Source organism: Anser brachyrhynchus, assembly GCF_964034855.1.
Source record: "Anser brachyrhynchus genome assembly, chromosome: 17".
Classification (NCBI taxonomy): Eukaryota; Metazoa; Chordata; class Aves; order Anseriformes; family Anatidae; genus Anser; species Anser brachyrhynchus.
The window spans coordinates 8,816,263-8,828,557 of NC_137710.1; the positions used below are offsets into that span (position 1 = coordinate 8,816,263).

The following is a 12,295-nucleotide window of genomic DNA, read 5'->3' on the forward strand; positions in this document are numbered from 1 at the left end:
CTTTGTGGGCACACCAAGTCCTGAAGGATTTCCAGCACCCCACAGCAGTGCTGACAGGCAGGCAGCTGAGCACTCACAGCGCCGGGATCGTGTCTGCTCCCAGTCCAGCCTCTCCCAGCAACTGAGCCCATTCCTGCAGCACTGTCAGTACCTTCCCACATGTACTATCAACATCCTCCAGCCCAGGTAAATGCAGCTGAAAATCTGCAGGCAAAACTGGGGATTCACCCTGCCTCACTACCACGCTTGGCAGTGGCATCAAGCAAGCAAAGGTCTTTTTACATACTTTGTATGGATCAGAAAATAAAATGAACTTTGACAACAGGCACAAGGTAGCTAAAATAACTGCATAATTAACATTAAAAAAAAAAAAAAGAGAGAAGGGCTGGAGGGAAGACAATGTGTTGTGTGACTACTTTACGAATCTGCATCTTGATTCTGGGAAAAGGACACCAGAGAAGAACAAGCCAGGAAAATAGTCTTTCTATTCCTGTGGAAAGTTTGTTCCTCAGGGAAGTAATAATAATGCTAGCATACTTAAAACCCAGTGATTTGAAAGTGTCACGGGGCCTCACGGAGCATCGATTTGGGCATCTCCTCAGGGTTTGGCCCCCAGCAGAGCTGTGCGTCTGCTGTGCCACGGTGGTCGCTGGTGATATTGATCAGTCCCCGGCAAGAGGTGCATTGGCTACAAAACCCATCAATGCCCAATCCGCAGAATTTAAAAACAAACAAACAAACAAAAAAAAAATGGAGTGGAACTCCTTCACCCAGCCAGGCAAATGGCGGCACAGAGGGACACGGGAAGAGAGGAAAGGGCGGGAAGAGGCCACCATGTCACTCACCTCACCTCAGCTCCATCCGGCCTCGGCCTTCAGCTCTGGCCGCTCCTGGCTCCACCTTCCCGCCTCAGACTCCACCTTCACACCTGGCTACCAAGCGCGGGGGGTTGCCCGTCGCCATAGGGCATGCTGTGGTGGCCCCGCGGCCAGCCCGGCTCCTTGCCGCCCTCCCCTCCTTCCTCCCCCTCACGGCTTTCCCCTCAGCAGCCCCCGTCCTAAAGGTGCGAAGAGGCTGCCGGCGGCGCCCGTCGGGGCCGGCCAGGACCGCTAGGGGGCTGTAGCGGCCGTTAGGGGCCTTTAGGAGCCGTTAAGGAACCGTTAGGGCCGTTAAGAGCCGTTAACGACCGCCGAGGCTCGGCGCGAGGCGCCCCTTCCCTCAGCGCCCCTTCCCTCAGCGCCGCGCGCGGCCGCCGCTTCCCGCCCTTTCCCGCCTCACGGCGCGGCGGCGCTGCAGAGCACGTGAAAAGATAATTTTAAAAAAAAGCCCCTTACAGCATCAGTCATCGTTGTTTTATTTCAGTTTTGCTTCATTACAAAAAATATCTGAGGCATAATAACCGGCAGTGGGCACGTTAATGGGTTCTGCAGCTGGAAGCCCCAACGAGCAGGTCTCTGTGGGGACAGGGGCAGCGCCAACATGGCCCCGAGGAGCCTCTGGTGCCACAGCTCCGGGCCTGGGGGGATTTTCTCAGGAACACTGGGGCCCGCTCTGACTCAGGGCAGCTGAAGTCAGTATTAACACTAGCAGTAGATTAAAAAGAATGAAGATGGGGTAAACAGGTAGGCTATTAAACATTCCCCCTCTCTCCCACAGAAGAATAAAACATACGCATGAGGCAAGAAGAAGGCAAGAAGAAACATCCTTTCTGTTTAACTGATGGAAAACTGAGGCAGGAGAAGACTTAAGTCGCTTGTCCAAAGTTACCAAAGCATTCAGTGGTAGCACCAAGGAAAGTGTATTTCTCTGTTGTCCTAGTCCAGTATCCAGTTCACCGTCCACCTCTGTCCTGGCCTGACCCAGTAAAACCACAAGCATCATGGAAAGCACAGCTGAAATATGCTAGCACAGGAGGGACTGAGTGCTGCAGCCCCTAAAATCTTGTGAGCCATTTGAGTCAGTTCTGGTTGCTGTAATTTATGGTTTCCATAGTCTACCAAACCAGAATTACTTCCAGTTCAGCAAAGCAATGAAGATGATGCTGAAGAGTTAAAAAAAAAAAAAAAAAAAAAAACATTAAGAAGCAAAAGATCTGCTCTTTGGAAACACAGCAAGTGCCTGATCAGTTCCAAGTCCTGCTCTGGACTGCAGTCAGGATCAGATGCTGCACAAATCGGTCCCCTCTGGGTATCACAACCCACGTGGCTTTGGCATAGCAACATTCAAGGGGGACAGGGACCCTCACTCTGCTGATGTCAATCACTGTTGTAGGGGCCAGGTATCTGCATGCTGGTGTAGATCTTGGGTGGTACTCCGGGCTTCGGCAGTCATCCTCCGAAATCTCCGCAGGTAGAGAATGATGAAGATGACCAAGATAGCCTGGACTAAAAGGAGAATGAACAAAAAGAGCTGAGAGAAGAGAGCCAGGGTGCAGTACCAGTGCTGGCACGTGGAAATGATCTCGTCTTCTGTCAGATAAGCGATGATCCGGTCCTGAAGGTGAGCTGGGGAAGCACATTTCACATCCCTGTAAAAGGTCCGGTTCTGCTGCCACTGGAGCCAGGAGCGCAAATAGAGAATGTCACAGTTGCATTCCCAAGGGTTGCCGTGCAAGTGGACTGTCTGGAGGTTCTTTAGGTTGTCAAAGAGCCCATTGGGAATAGAGGTGAGACTATTGTAAGCAAGGTTGATAATTTCAGCTGATGGCCGGAAAGCAACGGGTAGTTTTGTTACAGTTAGGCCTTTTGATGTGCAGTCAATAATGTTGGTGGCACACTTGCATGGCACAGGGCATGTAGGTATCACGAGTGGGAGGAAGCCAAGGAAGGGCAAGAAGAGAATCCTTCTGTTCATCTTCACCTGCAAACACTCCCCCACTAAAAGTGGGTGAGGTGGAGATCAGGCAAGTAGACACCACAGACTTTTGGACTAGAAAGATCTGAAAAGAACAGAGTTAAAAAAAGGTGTTGTGAAAAATCTTGGTCTTTCATTACAAGAAAGGCAATACTCCTGGTCTTCCCAAACATGAGCTTGGGCAGAGATATAAGCAGATGAATGCTGGGAGGCTTAGTTGCAGCCATCAAATTTTTACTAGTCCTCAGAAGCATACAAGAGCTGCTGGTACTTTCAGCATTACTACAGAACAATTTATAGGGAAGCCAAGAAAATTCATGTCAGGAAGTAAAAAAATAGAATACGAAACTGCTCATGCCTTATCATAGCACTGAATTACATCTGTAAGCAAAACTGTTGTAAACTGCAAGAGGAGATTCAGAAATAAATTTACTGTTACCACAAGTAAAAAAATAGTCTTTCCAGTTTTGAATAGACACGATAAAACAGTCCGCAGGCAACAGAGAGGGTGCTGACCACTGGGAGGAGGTCTGTGGAGCTTTTCACACTAGACATTGCTCCTGCAGATGCATAATCTGAAGCTGTGACCATGCTGGGAGACAGTTCATTGACCCATGTCTTTGTATTGCAGTCTCATACCATCACTGAACACAGCCTGCTATAACTTCTTTAAGAGAATACTACACGTGCCTGCAATGAGGCACTGTTTTTTCATGCAATCTGTCGAAAGAAAGAAAGAAAGAAAGAAAGAAAGAAAGAAAGAAAGAAAGAAAGAAAGAAAGAAAGAAAGAAAGAAAGAAAGAAAGAAAGGAAGAAAGAAAAGAAAGAAAGGAAGAAAGAAGGGGCAGAAGGGAGCTTTGTTGACTTACCAAGGCAGATCAATCCTTGCTTTCTTGCTGGCTTTACAACACAAGAGAAAGGTCTTAAGGCAGTCCAGTCAGTGCAAGAGTGTTTGCAGCTGCATAGCTGAACCCCTGAATAATCCCCTTGCAGCTGGCTCACAAGATAAGGGTCAGGCTCATCCCAGGGACACCTCCCATATGAGGCCTTCTGCAAGTTTGCTGCATGTCACCGGAAGCCGAGCCTTCATTGAGCAAGTCTTCCAAGAAATGGGAGCTGGCACTGCTTGCAAGAATGCGTTTGCTGGCAGAGATGCTGACAGCACCGATAACTCTGATTCTGTGCCCACGTGCTCTAGGTAACAAGTAGACCAGCAGTGCAATGCATTCAAGTATGCTGAGGATGATGACAGCAAAATATACTGCCCAAGTGTTTCCTTGTTATTCTTGTACAGGCAAAATATCTGCAGGGTGAAGACTTTGCCTTTCACCACTGTAAGTGGATGAGAAGGGCTTCCTCCACGTTATTTTCTCAGGTTTGAGCCTTTGGCTCTTGGAAATACAAAAGAGATAAAGCACAGCTGTTAGCACTTGCCCACTTAACAGTCAGCCAGCAAAGTCACAGACCCTTTGAGGAATCCTCTTGTGGGTCCAAGTGCTCTGCTTTGTCCTCTGGCCCTTTGGAACAAGGCAATTTAATTTCTTATGTTGAGCACCTCAGGGCTCACAATAAGCATCTTGTATGTGCCAAGTTAGCCTCAGAGCCATGTAGAGCAACAACAAATCTATGCAGAGAATCTGCTCAGAAATTCCAGTCCTGGCTGCTCCAAATGCTAGCTGTTCAGCCTTGCTCCTGTGCAGTTTGGTGAGGGGGAAGAACCCTTCCTCTCCCTTCACTCTGGAGGAAGTTTGGGCACTGGAATAAGAGAGGATCACGCTGAATCTAGCAGCGTTTCTGTAGAGAGCCATGGAATTTGTGGACCTTATAGAGCTCAGAATCAGCTGGAATGTGATAACTCTGGGCGATGCCTTATGATAATTTTCAAGTAAGTTTCACAAACTTCCTGAAATTATTTCTCTTTGCAGTAAGCTCAAGAAACACACTTTACCTGCAGCTTTTTATGCCTGAATAGCACTAGGATGAGAACTAAAGGAGAGAAAATACCTGCAAGAGGAAGCACCTCGTTTTTGTTTAGTCCAGAGTCACTTCCTCTGCATGACATCCCTTTTCTCCACCATTTTTTCTGGCCTTTTCTTTTAAAGATGATTCACTGTGAATAGAGCCAGGGTACGTACACCTGGTGCACAGAACCAAGCAGGCCAGACAAGGAGACAAAGTAGGACAGCATTCTAACAGAAACATCACCAAGTCTCAACTGCAAAGTAGTAACTCAAAACGTACTTCAACATGGAAGGTGATGTTACTGGTTTGTTCTACAGTCCATGAGCACCGTGGCCTTTGGTTTCCCATCTCATCAGGAAGACTATTTGGCAGAGTGGTGAGCCCTAGCACTTCGCAGTGTGCTGTCCCTGAGGTTTCTCTTGAAGCAGTGAAACACGTCTACTCCTAATAAGCAGTGGAAAGTTTGCTGAAAGAAATGGATTTCCAGAGGCTTCATTGCTGTCAGTGGTTGAGCCAAGGAAAAAGATCCACCATGTTCTTGCATCCTTTCTTGATTATTAGAGGTAAAATACAACTCTTAGCATTTCACTGTCTACGCCAAAATAAAGTTGATTGGTTCCACAGGAAGGACAACAGACCGGGGAACACAGTGTTCCAAGGGACTGGTCTTTTGATAGCTAAGTGACTTGGCAGCTTTCAACAAGTGAAACTTGCATTTACTGAGAAAAATTGACCACATCCTTCATTCAGAATTTGCATCACACACATACTTGAACAGATAAGTCCAAGGGTCAAAAATATTCTCAGGAAATGTAGACATAATTTTGTCTTCTTGAGGTCATCACACCTTCACAGACATTTTCTGCAATGGGCCTGACTCTAGGCATTGGCTATCCTACAGGCTAAGGCCACCCGAACTACATTGTGAAACTGTTACCCCACTGAACCCAACTCTCCATTGCCTTGCAGTGTGCACCCAGTACTCAGCATAACGTGGGGGAACTCTGGTGGTTCAGAGCAAAAACAGTGAACACCCTGAATGTGCTGATGTTAGGAGAATTTAGGGTGTAAACAAAAGCGGAATTTGGCCCTAACCATGGGAGAATCTCTTTGTGATGCTCTAAAACAATTAAGCTTTACACTTCTAGTAGGTTGGAGCAGATCATTCCAGTTGTTTCACTGTGGCAGGCAGGCAGAGTGGCAAAGGGATCTTGGGCTAACAAACTAACGCATTTTTTCCTGCATTATGCTTGGGAGCAGCCTTAATACAGCGGGGTAAGTTTGCCCAGCCACAGCCACATCTCACTTATTTGGGTGGTACTTTATTCACAGGTAGATGTTCAGGCCAGGTGTGGCATGGAGCTAATCTAGAGCCAGACCCAGCCTGACTATGCACACAGCAGACAGCAGTGATTCTTTGGCTACTTACAAAGTGGATTTCCTGGGATTGGATCCTGCCCAGCTGCTCATTGCTGATTTAGACTGCACTCCTAGGGGAAGCTTAAAGACAGAAGAACTTCAGGATCATCTTGTCTAGCCTCTGACATAAACACAGTCCAGAAATCCCATGCCTGCCTGGAGCCTGCTCTGATGGAACTGGATAAAAGGACAGACAGTTTTGCCCTCTCCTGTCCATAACGTATCACCGATGCTGCTGAAGGGGACTGAAAAATCAAACAGAAAGAGGTTGGTTTTTTGAATGTATTTATTTCACTGATCAATTCAGGTAGTAAACATTATTAATAATAATAACAATAATAATCATTTAATAAAATGGATATGTTTTAAAAGGTTTCATTTTTCTTTGTTCACAATGACAAAATGTTCAAACAGAAATTTACAAAAAAATATATATTATAATAACCCAACAGACAGACGGGAAACAAAGAGCTTAGGAATGGAGTTGGGGGTGAGGAAGTCACATGGTAGGAGCAAGCCAGTGTTAAAGCACAGCTGGGGTTGTGAGGAAGAGCAGGGAACGCCATTGCACAGCACGAAACGTGGGACCCCCTCCTTCTCTGGGGGGAGGCATGCGGGGAGGCAGCAGGAAGCTCCACACAGGCAGGACCAGCACAGCAGCAGCACACAAGGAGTTCATACTACAGCTCCCTCCCTAGTCAGGCACAAGGTCTGAGACGTACCAACAACCCCAGCTGCAGCCCAGGACAGACAGCTCTGCGGAGCGGGACGCAGCCCCTGCAGTGACTAGCTCGGCAGGGCAAAGCTTGGCAGAGGCGTGGGAATGGGCCTGGGAGCGCAGGGGTCGCACATGAGACTGCGGAGGGTTTGTGTGAGGGGAGGTGTTAGATTACCTTCCTATCCCCACTTCTCACTGCCAAAGCCAAATGGCTGAGCTGCATTTGTTCGGGAGCCTCTTCTTGGCTTACTGTGCAGCTGAATGCAACAATATAAAACATTCATCCTTTTATAAACTGTTGTCACCTTCCAGGCCAGAGTCTGGATCCCTGGTGCCCCAAAAAGTCAGTCCCTAATCCCTTGCCAGGCAGCCCCCCAACTCTGATGCTCTGGGCAGGGAACCTCTGACATAGGGATGTGAATTTCAACAGTACCCCTGCCCCTCTGTAGAAGCTGTGTCTCTAGTGCCTCACTCCTATGCATTTTGAATAAGTGCAGCTCAAGCCATCTTCTGCAGCTGGTAGTTGAAGACTTCAGCTCTGTAAAGAACAGAGCTGACGCTATCAACTTGATCTAGAAGCCATGTGCACTGAGCTGATGGAGACTTCCTCACCCAGAGGGACAAGGCAGATACACACTCAGCAATCCTGCCTGCCTGCGACCAGAGTACCCTGTGCTCTCACCAGCACGCAGCACAGGATAAAAGCTGTCTGCCCTCTTATGTCCATGCTGAAGGGTAAAGATCTGCTTTTTTTTCTGGGAGTTAATCTGTTTGAAAGAGGAACATCTTTAGCTGAATAGTGCTCATCTGCAACAGAACATCCTCCTAACAGACAAAACTCATGTATGAAAAGAGAGGGGACAGGTACTGCAAGGTGTTTCCAGTTACACTACCACGGATAAAGTTGAGAACTCAGCAGTCCTCCTGCTTCCAACAGCAGCAAAGCAGCTCTAGGAAACCTGGAGGAAGCTCCTACCTCAGGTTACTCCGTCGCTCAGGCAAGCGCATTGCAGAAAGAAAGGCTATATTTCCTCCTTAAGCACCTGGCCCTGGCATGTTACTGAAGACAGGCTGAGCCCTTTCCTTCTCCTAGGCTGGCACTGTCAAATGTCATTTATGAGCCTGATACAGGGGAGAAGGAAAAAAAAAAAATGTTGTTGGGACAGAATAGCTACCTTCACCCTTGCCCTGCTGAGCTCAACCCCAGGTGCCCCTGCCCCACTTCTCACCCCTCTGAGGCAGCAGAAGGGCACTTAGGAGAGGTTTGCCTTGGACGCTGCTCTTGCCCAACTTGCACATTTCTGTCAGTGGGCTTTCACCCTTGCTTTGTCTTTCCACACTGTGTCGGGCTGTCTCCCCTGCCCCTACAGCCCATGTTCTAGTCGAACAGAGGTTCTGTACAGAGAATAACCTGAACCTGCCAGCCTCTGCAGCTCTAAAGCCCCACAGGGGGAATCAGATAAACGCAGCACCTAACAACAGTTATGGGGCTTGGCTATTCCTGGCCATTGCTGCCTCCTGCCCAGGGAGGTCTGCTGGGGAAAGCCTGAGATGGAGGAGCTGATACAAACAGGGAAGGGAGACAGGGAAATTGGGCTGGCAGCCACAGGAGCAGAAGGGTCCAGCCCATGGCAGCACTCCCTGGAGTTGGAGGGAAGAGCCAAATGTCTCTCACTCCAGCAGCCCCTGATTCTCTGCACACACGGCAGCGTTGCTGGTGAGTCCTGCCCTGTCAGGCACATCACACTCCAGGGCTCTCCTCTGGCTGATCTGGAAGTTAAAAATACTGCAGGAAGCAGAAACAGGACAGAAGCTGCTACCAAAAAAGCGCTCTTATCTCTGCCCAGCAGATCCACCAGCTTTCCCAGCACTGAGACAGGAAGAGAAGAGGGCTGGGGAGAGGGAGAAGGACTGAGTCTCAGGGGAAGGGCAGGGGAGGAAGGGCCAAGTCTGCTGGGCTGTGCTCAGCCCAGTGCAGTGACACTCCTGTACCTGCCACACTGACCCACAGCAGCTCTCCATGGCCCCCCTGCCACCCCTGGCTCCCTACAGCGGTCTGCCTGGCCAGGCAGCTTGCAGACCTCTGGTACGAGCCTTCAGAAACTGCCCCTTTCCTCAGGAGAAGCTCAGAGCGACCAGAGCTAAACCATGAGATAGCCTCACCCAGCCACTGCAGCGCCCTGCTGTAGTGCTTCTGTCAGCCCCTCCAGCCTGCCATGGGAGGAGAGCACGGCTGGCAGGCTGGGGAGGTGTTCGCGCCCATCATTGCTGGTAATCCTCAGTAACTCATCCTCTCTGCCAGAAAGACACAGCCGAGGGCAGTGGAAGCTGTTTTCTTCTAACCAACCCCTTGACAGACTCAGTTCCTTGCCGCTCAGTGCAAAGTTCTGGAGTTCGTAGGAAAAACAAACCCGGCCATCCAACCAACCGAAGGCAAACCAAATAACCCGGGCAGGAAACCAGACAGCCAGCAGGCCCCCTGGGCAGGTCAGTGCACAGAGAACCCCCCAGTCCCTGCTCTCTGGTCCAGAGCTGGCCCCTGGCAGCGCAGGTTGAACTCCCAGGAGGGAACATCTGCCTTTACAACACTTGTGCTGGCCCTGGACAAGGGGAGTGGGGAAGGGGGCACAGCACCTCAGGTGGGAGTAAACATCTACGTGCATCGACACAGATATTCTTCAAGTTCGTACACCAGAGAAACCAGGACTTTAAATACCAGAGCATTCCCAAACAAGAGATTAGTACATGGGAAAGGGAGATCTGTTTCTTTTCTTTTTTTTTTTCCCCTTTTTAGGATGCCTTAAAAGACTTCCCAGGCTAGTTCCTTTTGAAAAAAAAACAAAATGAGAAAAAAAGAAAAGAAAGAATAATAAAAAAAGAAATACACATCAGTAAACAGTTAAGTGAACAGCCTTCTCCACAACCCAGCTGACCGCAAAGCCAGCATTGCTGCTAATAAATTAGAGGGTGCGGGTGCAGCTCTTGCCCACAAGTCTTTATACAACGGGAAACCTCTTTTTAAACGTCCACAGCTCTTGCCAGACTTCGGTTGGTCGCTGAGGGATTCCCTTTGCCCTCCAAGTACCTGCACCTCACTGATCCTGCATCTGCTGCTGCATCTTCTGCAGCATTTCTTGCATCCGCCGCAGCTGCATGAGACAGAAGAGAGACGATCAAAGACGGATCTGCTGGGGCTGGTGATCTGCACTGGGGGCTGGCATCATGAGATGAGTTTCTGGCTCCCCCAGCCCCCAACCACAGCCAGCAGGTGACAAGTCTATCAAGCCTAGCAGGACAGCTGGGCAGGGAGCCCAGCATATCCCATCTGCACCGCACAAAGCCACAGGGCCAAGCTTCAGGCTCTCCATCAGGCCTCTGACAGCCAGTGTGGCTGACCAAGACAGAGGTCCTGGACAAAGAGGCTCGCCCTGAGTGGTGCTGATTAACAGTGTAACGGGCATGGGGGTGACGGGGTAGTCCCTTGGGGGTGACAAAGGGATTTCTCAGAGAAGATTAATTCCTGCCTGAGCACAGAAGCATCAATGTCTGGGTGGAACAGAGCCACGTTTCCCTGACAGGGGAAGGTGGGCACAACATCCACATCCTGCCCTCCACACCAGGAGGAGCCCGCAATGGTGGGAGGCAGGAGCGGGAAGCCCCAGGACAGCCTCTGCGGGGCAATCCTGGAGAATCAGATTTCAGCTCCAATATTAAGGCAGCCCAGGCAGAAATGGGTCTCACCTCCTCGTCCTTCATTTTGATCAGCTTCTCTGTCTCAGTGTCAGGTGTTGGGAGAGGCAGGATAGGAATTGGGCTTTCTATCCTGTTGTCCTGAGTCAGCTTGCTAGAGAGACAGAGAGAGGGAAGAAACAGTCAGTTACGCTTCAGGCTGTCCAGCTTTGGTGTCACCACATGATGGCTGTCACTCATGATGGCAGACCTGCCAGCAATGTGGCAGCATGCACCCAGCCACGTGGAAGGGCTGTGGGGGCAATCTAGCACATAGGTGTAGGATGCACTTGGAGAAAACCCAAACCAGGATTACACCAAGAAAAAAAACAGCCAGAAAGAGCTGGCAATTCTGACCACTTTACGTAACAACATTGGAAAATTTAGCAGGGACATTTACAGCCAATTTCTATCTAACTATCAGTATCTCTAAGCCACTACAAGCACACCATGTTGTGGTGCTTTTTTGTTTGTTTGTTTTTAATGAAAATAAAACCAGAGGAGCAGCTTAACTGCTGCAAGTCTGATAACAAAGCCTGGTCCCTATACTCAAGAGGTGGGAGGCATGACAAAGTGCTGGCAGGGGACAGAGGAAGGAGGTGACTTTCTTCCAAAAGCTGGAGGAGCTATCCATAGAAAATCTGGGAATTCAAGTTGCCACTTTCTGGCTTTCACCACTTGGAGTCACCATTTGCTCATTATTGAGTCAATTCCAGCTCTGGAACTTGGTATCTCCTCCCAAAAGTTTCTTCAGAGAAGAACCCGTATCCCACTGCTAGAAACGGCCATGCTAGTTTTCGCTGAGAAAGAAGCAGCCACGGCGTGAGAAACAGTACCAGAATTTTAAGCCGAGCAATTGCTTTTTCATCACTCTGTTCTTTTAATAGATACACAGCCTGTCTAAATAGCAACTGTGACACTTCTGACAGATCTCTAGTGTTTCACATGGTTATTTTGGGACTCCCTATTATCACTGTTGAAAAAGACAGGCTCATCTGCTATGCAAAAGTACTGGGATACAGCGTGTGTGAGCAGAACGTGCCAACCTGCACATTTGCACACATGCTGGGCTGTTCCTCGGTGAAGTGCAGCTATTTCTGCTCTGCAACGTGGCAGCATGCAGTCACCCAGCCAGTTCAGGCAGGAAGTGAAGGGGATGGTTTACAACAGAAGAGCCAAAACCTATTTAAACCTAAAATTTGTCACCAATATTTCAGTCACGGAAGGGAGAAGGAAAAGATATGACCTTCAAGTGAAAAGCCCATGAGTGTTCTCTGTTTTCTGATCTCTGTGATTAAAACTACAGAGAATCTAATGCAACAGCAAGATAATGCAGAGAAATCTTTGGAGATGTGATAAGACTCTTGCTAATTGCTTAGGCTCCATTGTCTGAGAAACAGCAGCATCCCAAGGGTCATGCTGTCTTTTGGACAGAACTGCAGATTGCAGAATGCCTTCTTCTTTGGCAATGTACATAGCAATAACCCACCAGAGAAATGGTTTATCTCATGTTTCATTAGGCTGGATGTATTTCACCCAGTGCTCGGAACAGCTCTTCTAAAGAGCATTTACGGCCAGGCCTATTTCCCAAGATCTGTGTGGGGAATCCTTGGA

At 48.9% G+C, this 12,295-nt stretch overlaps 2 protein-coding genes across 11 annotated transcripts in view; both read right to left on the bottom strand.

The window, feature by feature from the left end:
* Positions 1-1,340: 1,340 nt before the first annotated feature.
* GP1BB (glycoprotein Ib platelet subunit beta) lies at positions 1,341-6,366 on the bottom strand. Of its 2 annotated transcripts, none has more exons than XM_080559831.1 (2): positions 6,245-6,366; positions 1,341-2,938 (listed from the first exon to the last, which is right to left on the bottom strand). In XM_080559831.1, exon 2 carries the CDS (start codon positions 2,851-2,853, stop codon positions 2,260-2,262), a length of 594 nt encoding a protein of 197 aa, XP_080415957.1. In that variant the 5' UTR covers positions 2,854-2,938; positions 6,245-6,366; the 3' UTR covers positions 1,341-2,259. The 2 variants fall into 2 exon arrangements, with proteins under 2 accessions (XP_080415957.1, XP_080415956.1); XM_080559830.1 differs by having other exon boundaries at positions 3,723-6,358.
* A 136-nt stretch (positions 6,367-6,502) lies between these two features.
* SEPTIN5 (septin 5) overlaps positions 6,503-12,295 on the bottom strand; it is a 43,955-nt gene continuing 38,162 nt past the window's right edge. For all 9 annotated transcript variants that reach the window (XM_080559792.1, XM_080559791.1, XM_080559797.1 and 6 more), the window contains 2 exons: positions 10,694-10,796; positions 6,503-10,101 (listed from right to left, as the gene is read on the bottom strand). In XM_080559792.1, coding sequence (XP_080415918.1) covers positions 10,045-10,101; positions 10,694-10,796 — 160 coding nt within the window. In that variant the 3' untranslated portion in view covers positions 6,503-10,044. The remainder of the gene's footprint in view (positions 10,102-10,693; positions 10,797-12,295) is intronic.

What these genes read in the sequence shown, in the direction of transcription:
- GP1BB (XM_080559831.1), bottom strand. Translation starts at nt 2,853, where the DNA reads ATGAACAGAAGGATTCTCTTCTTGCCCTTCCTTGGCTTCCTCCCACTC.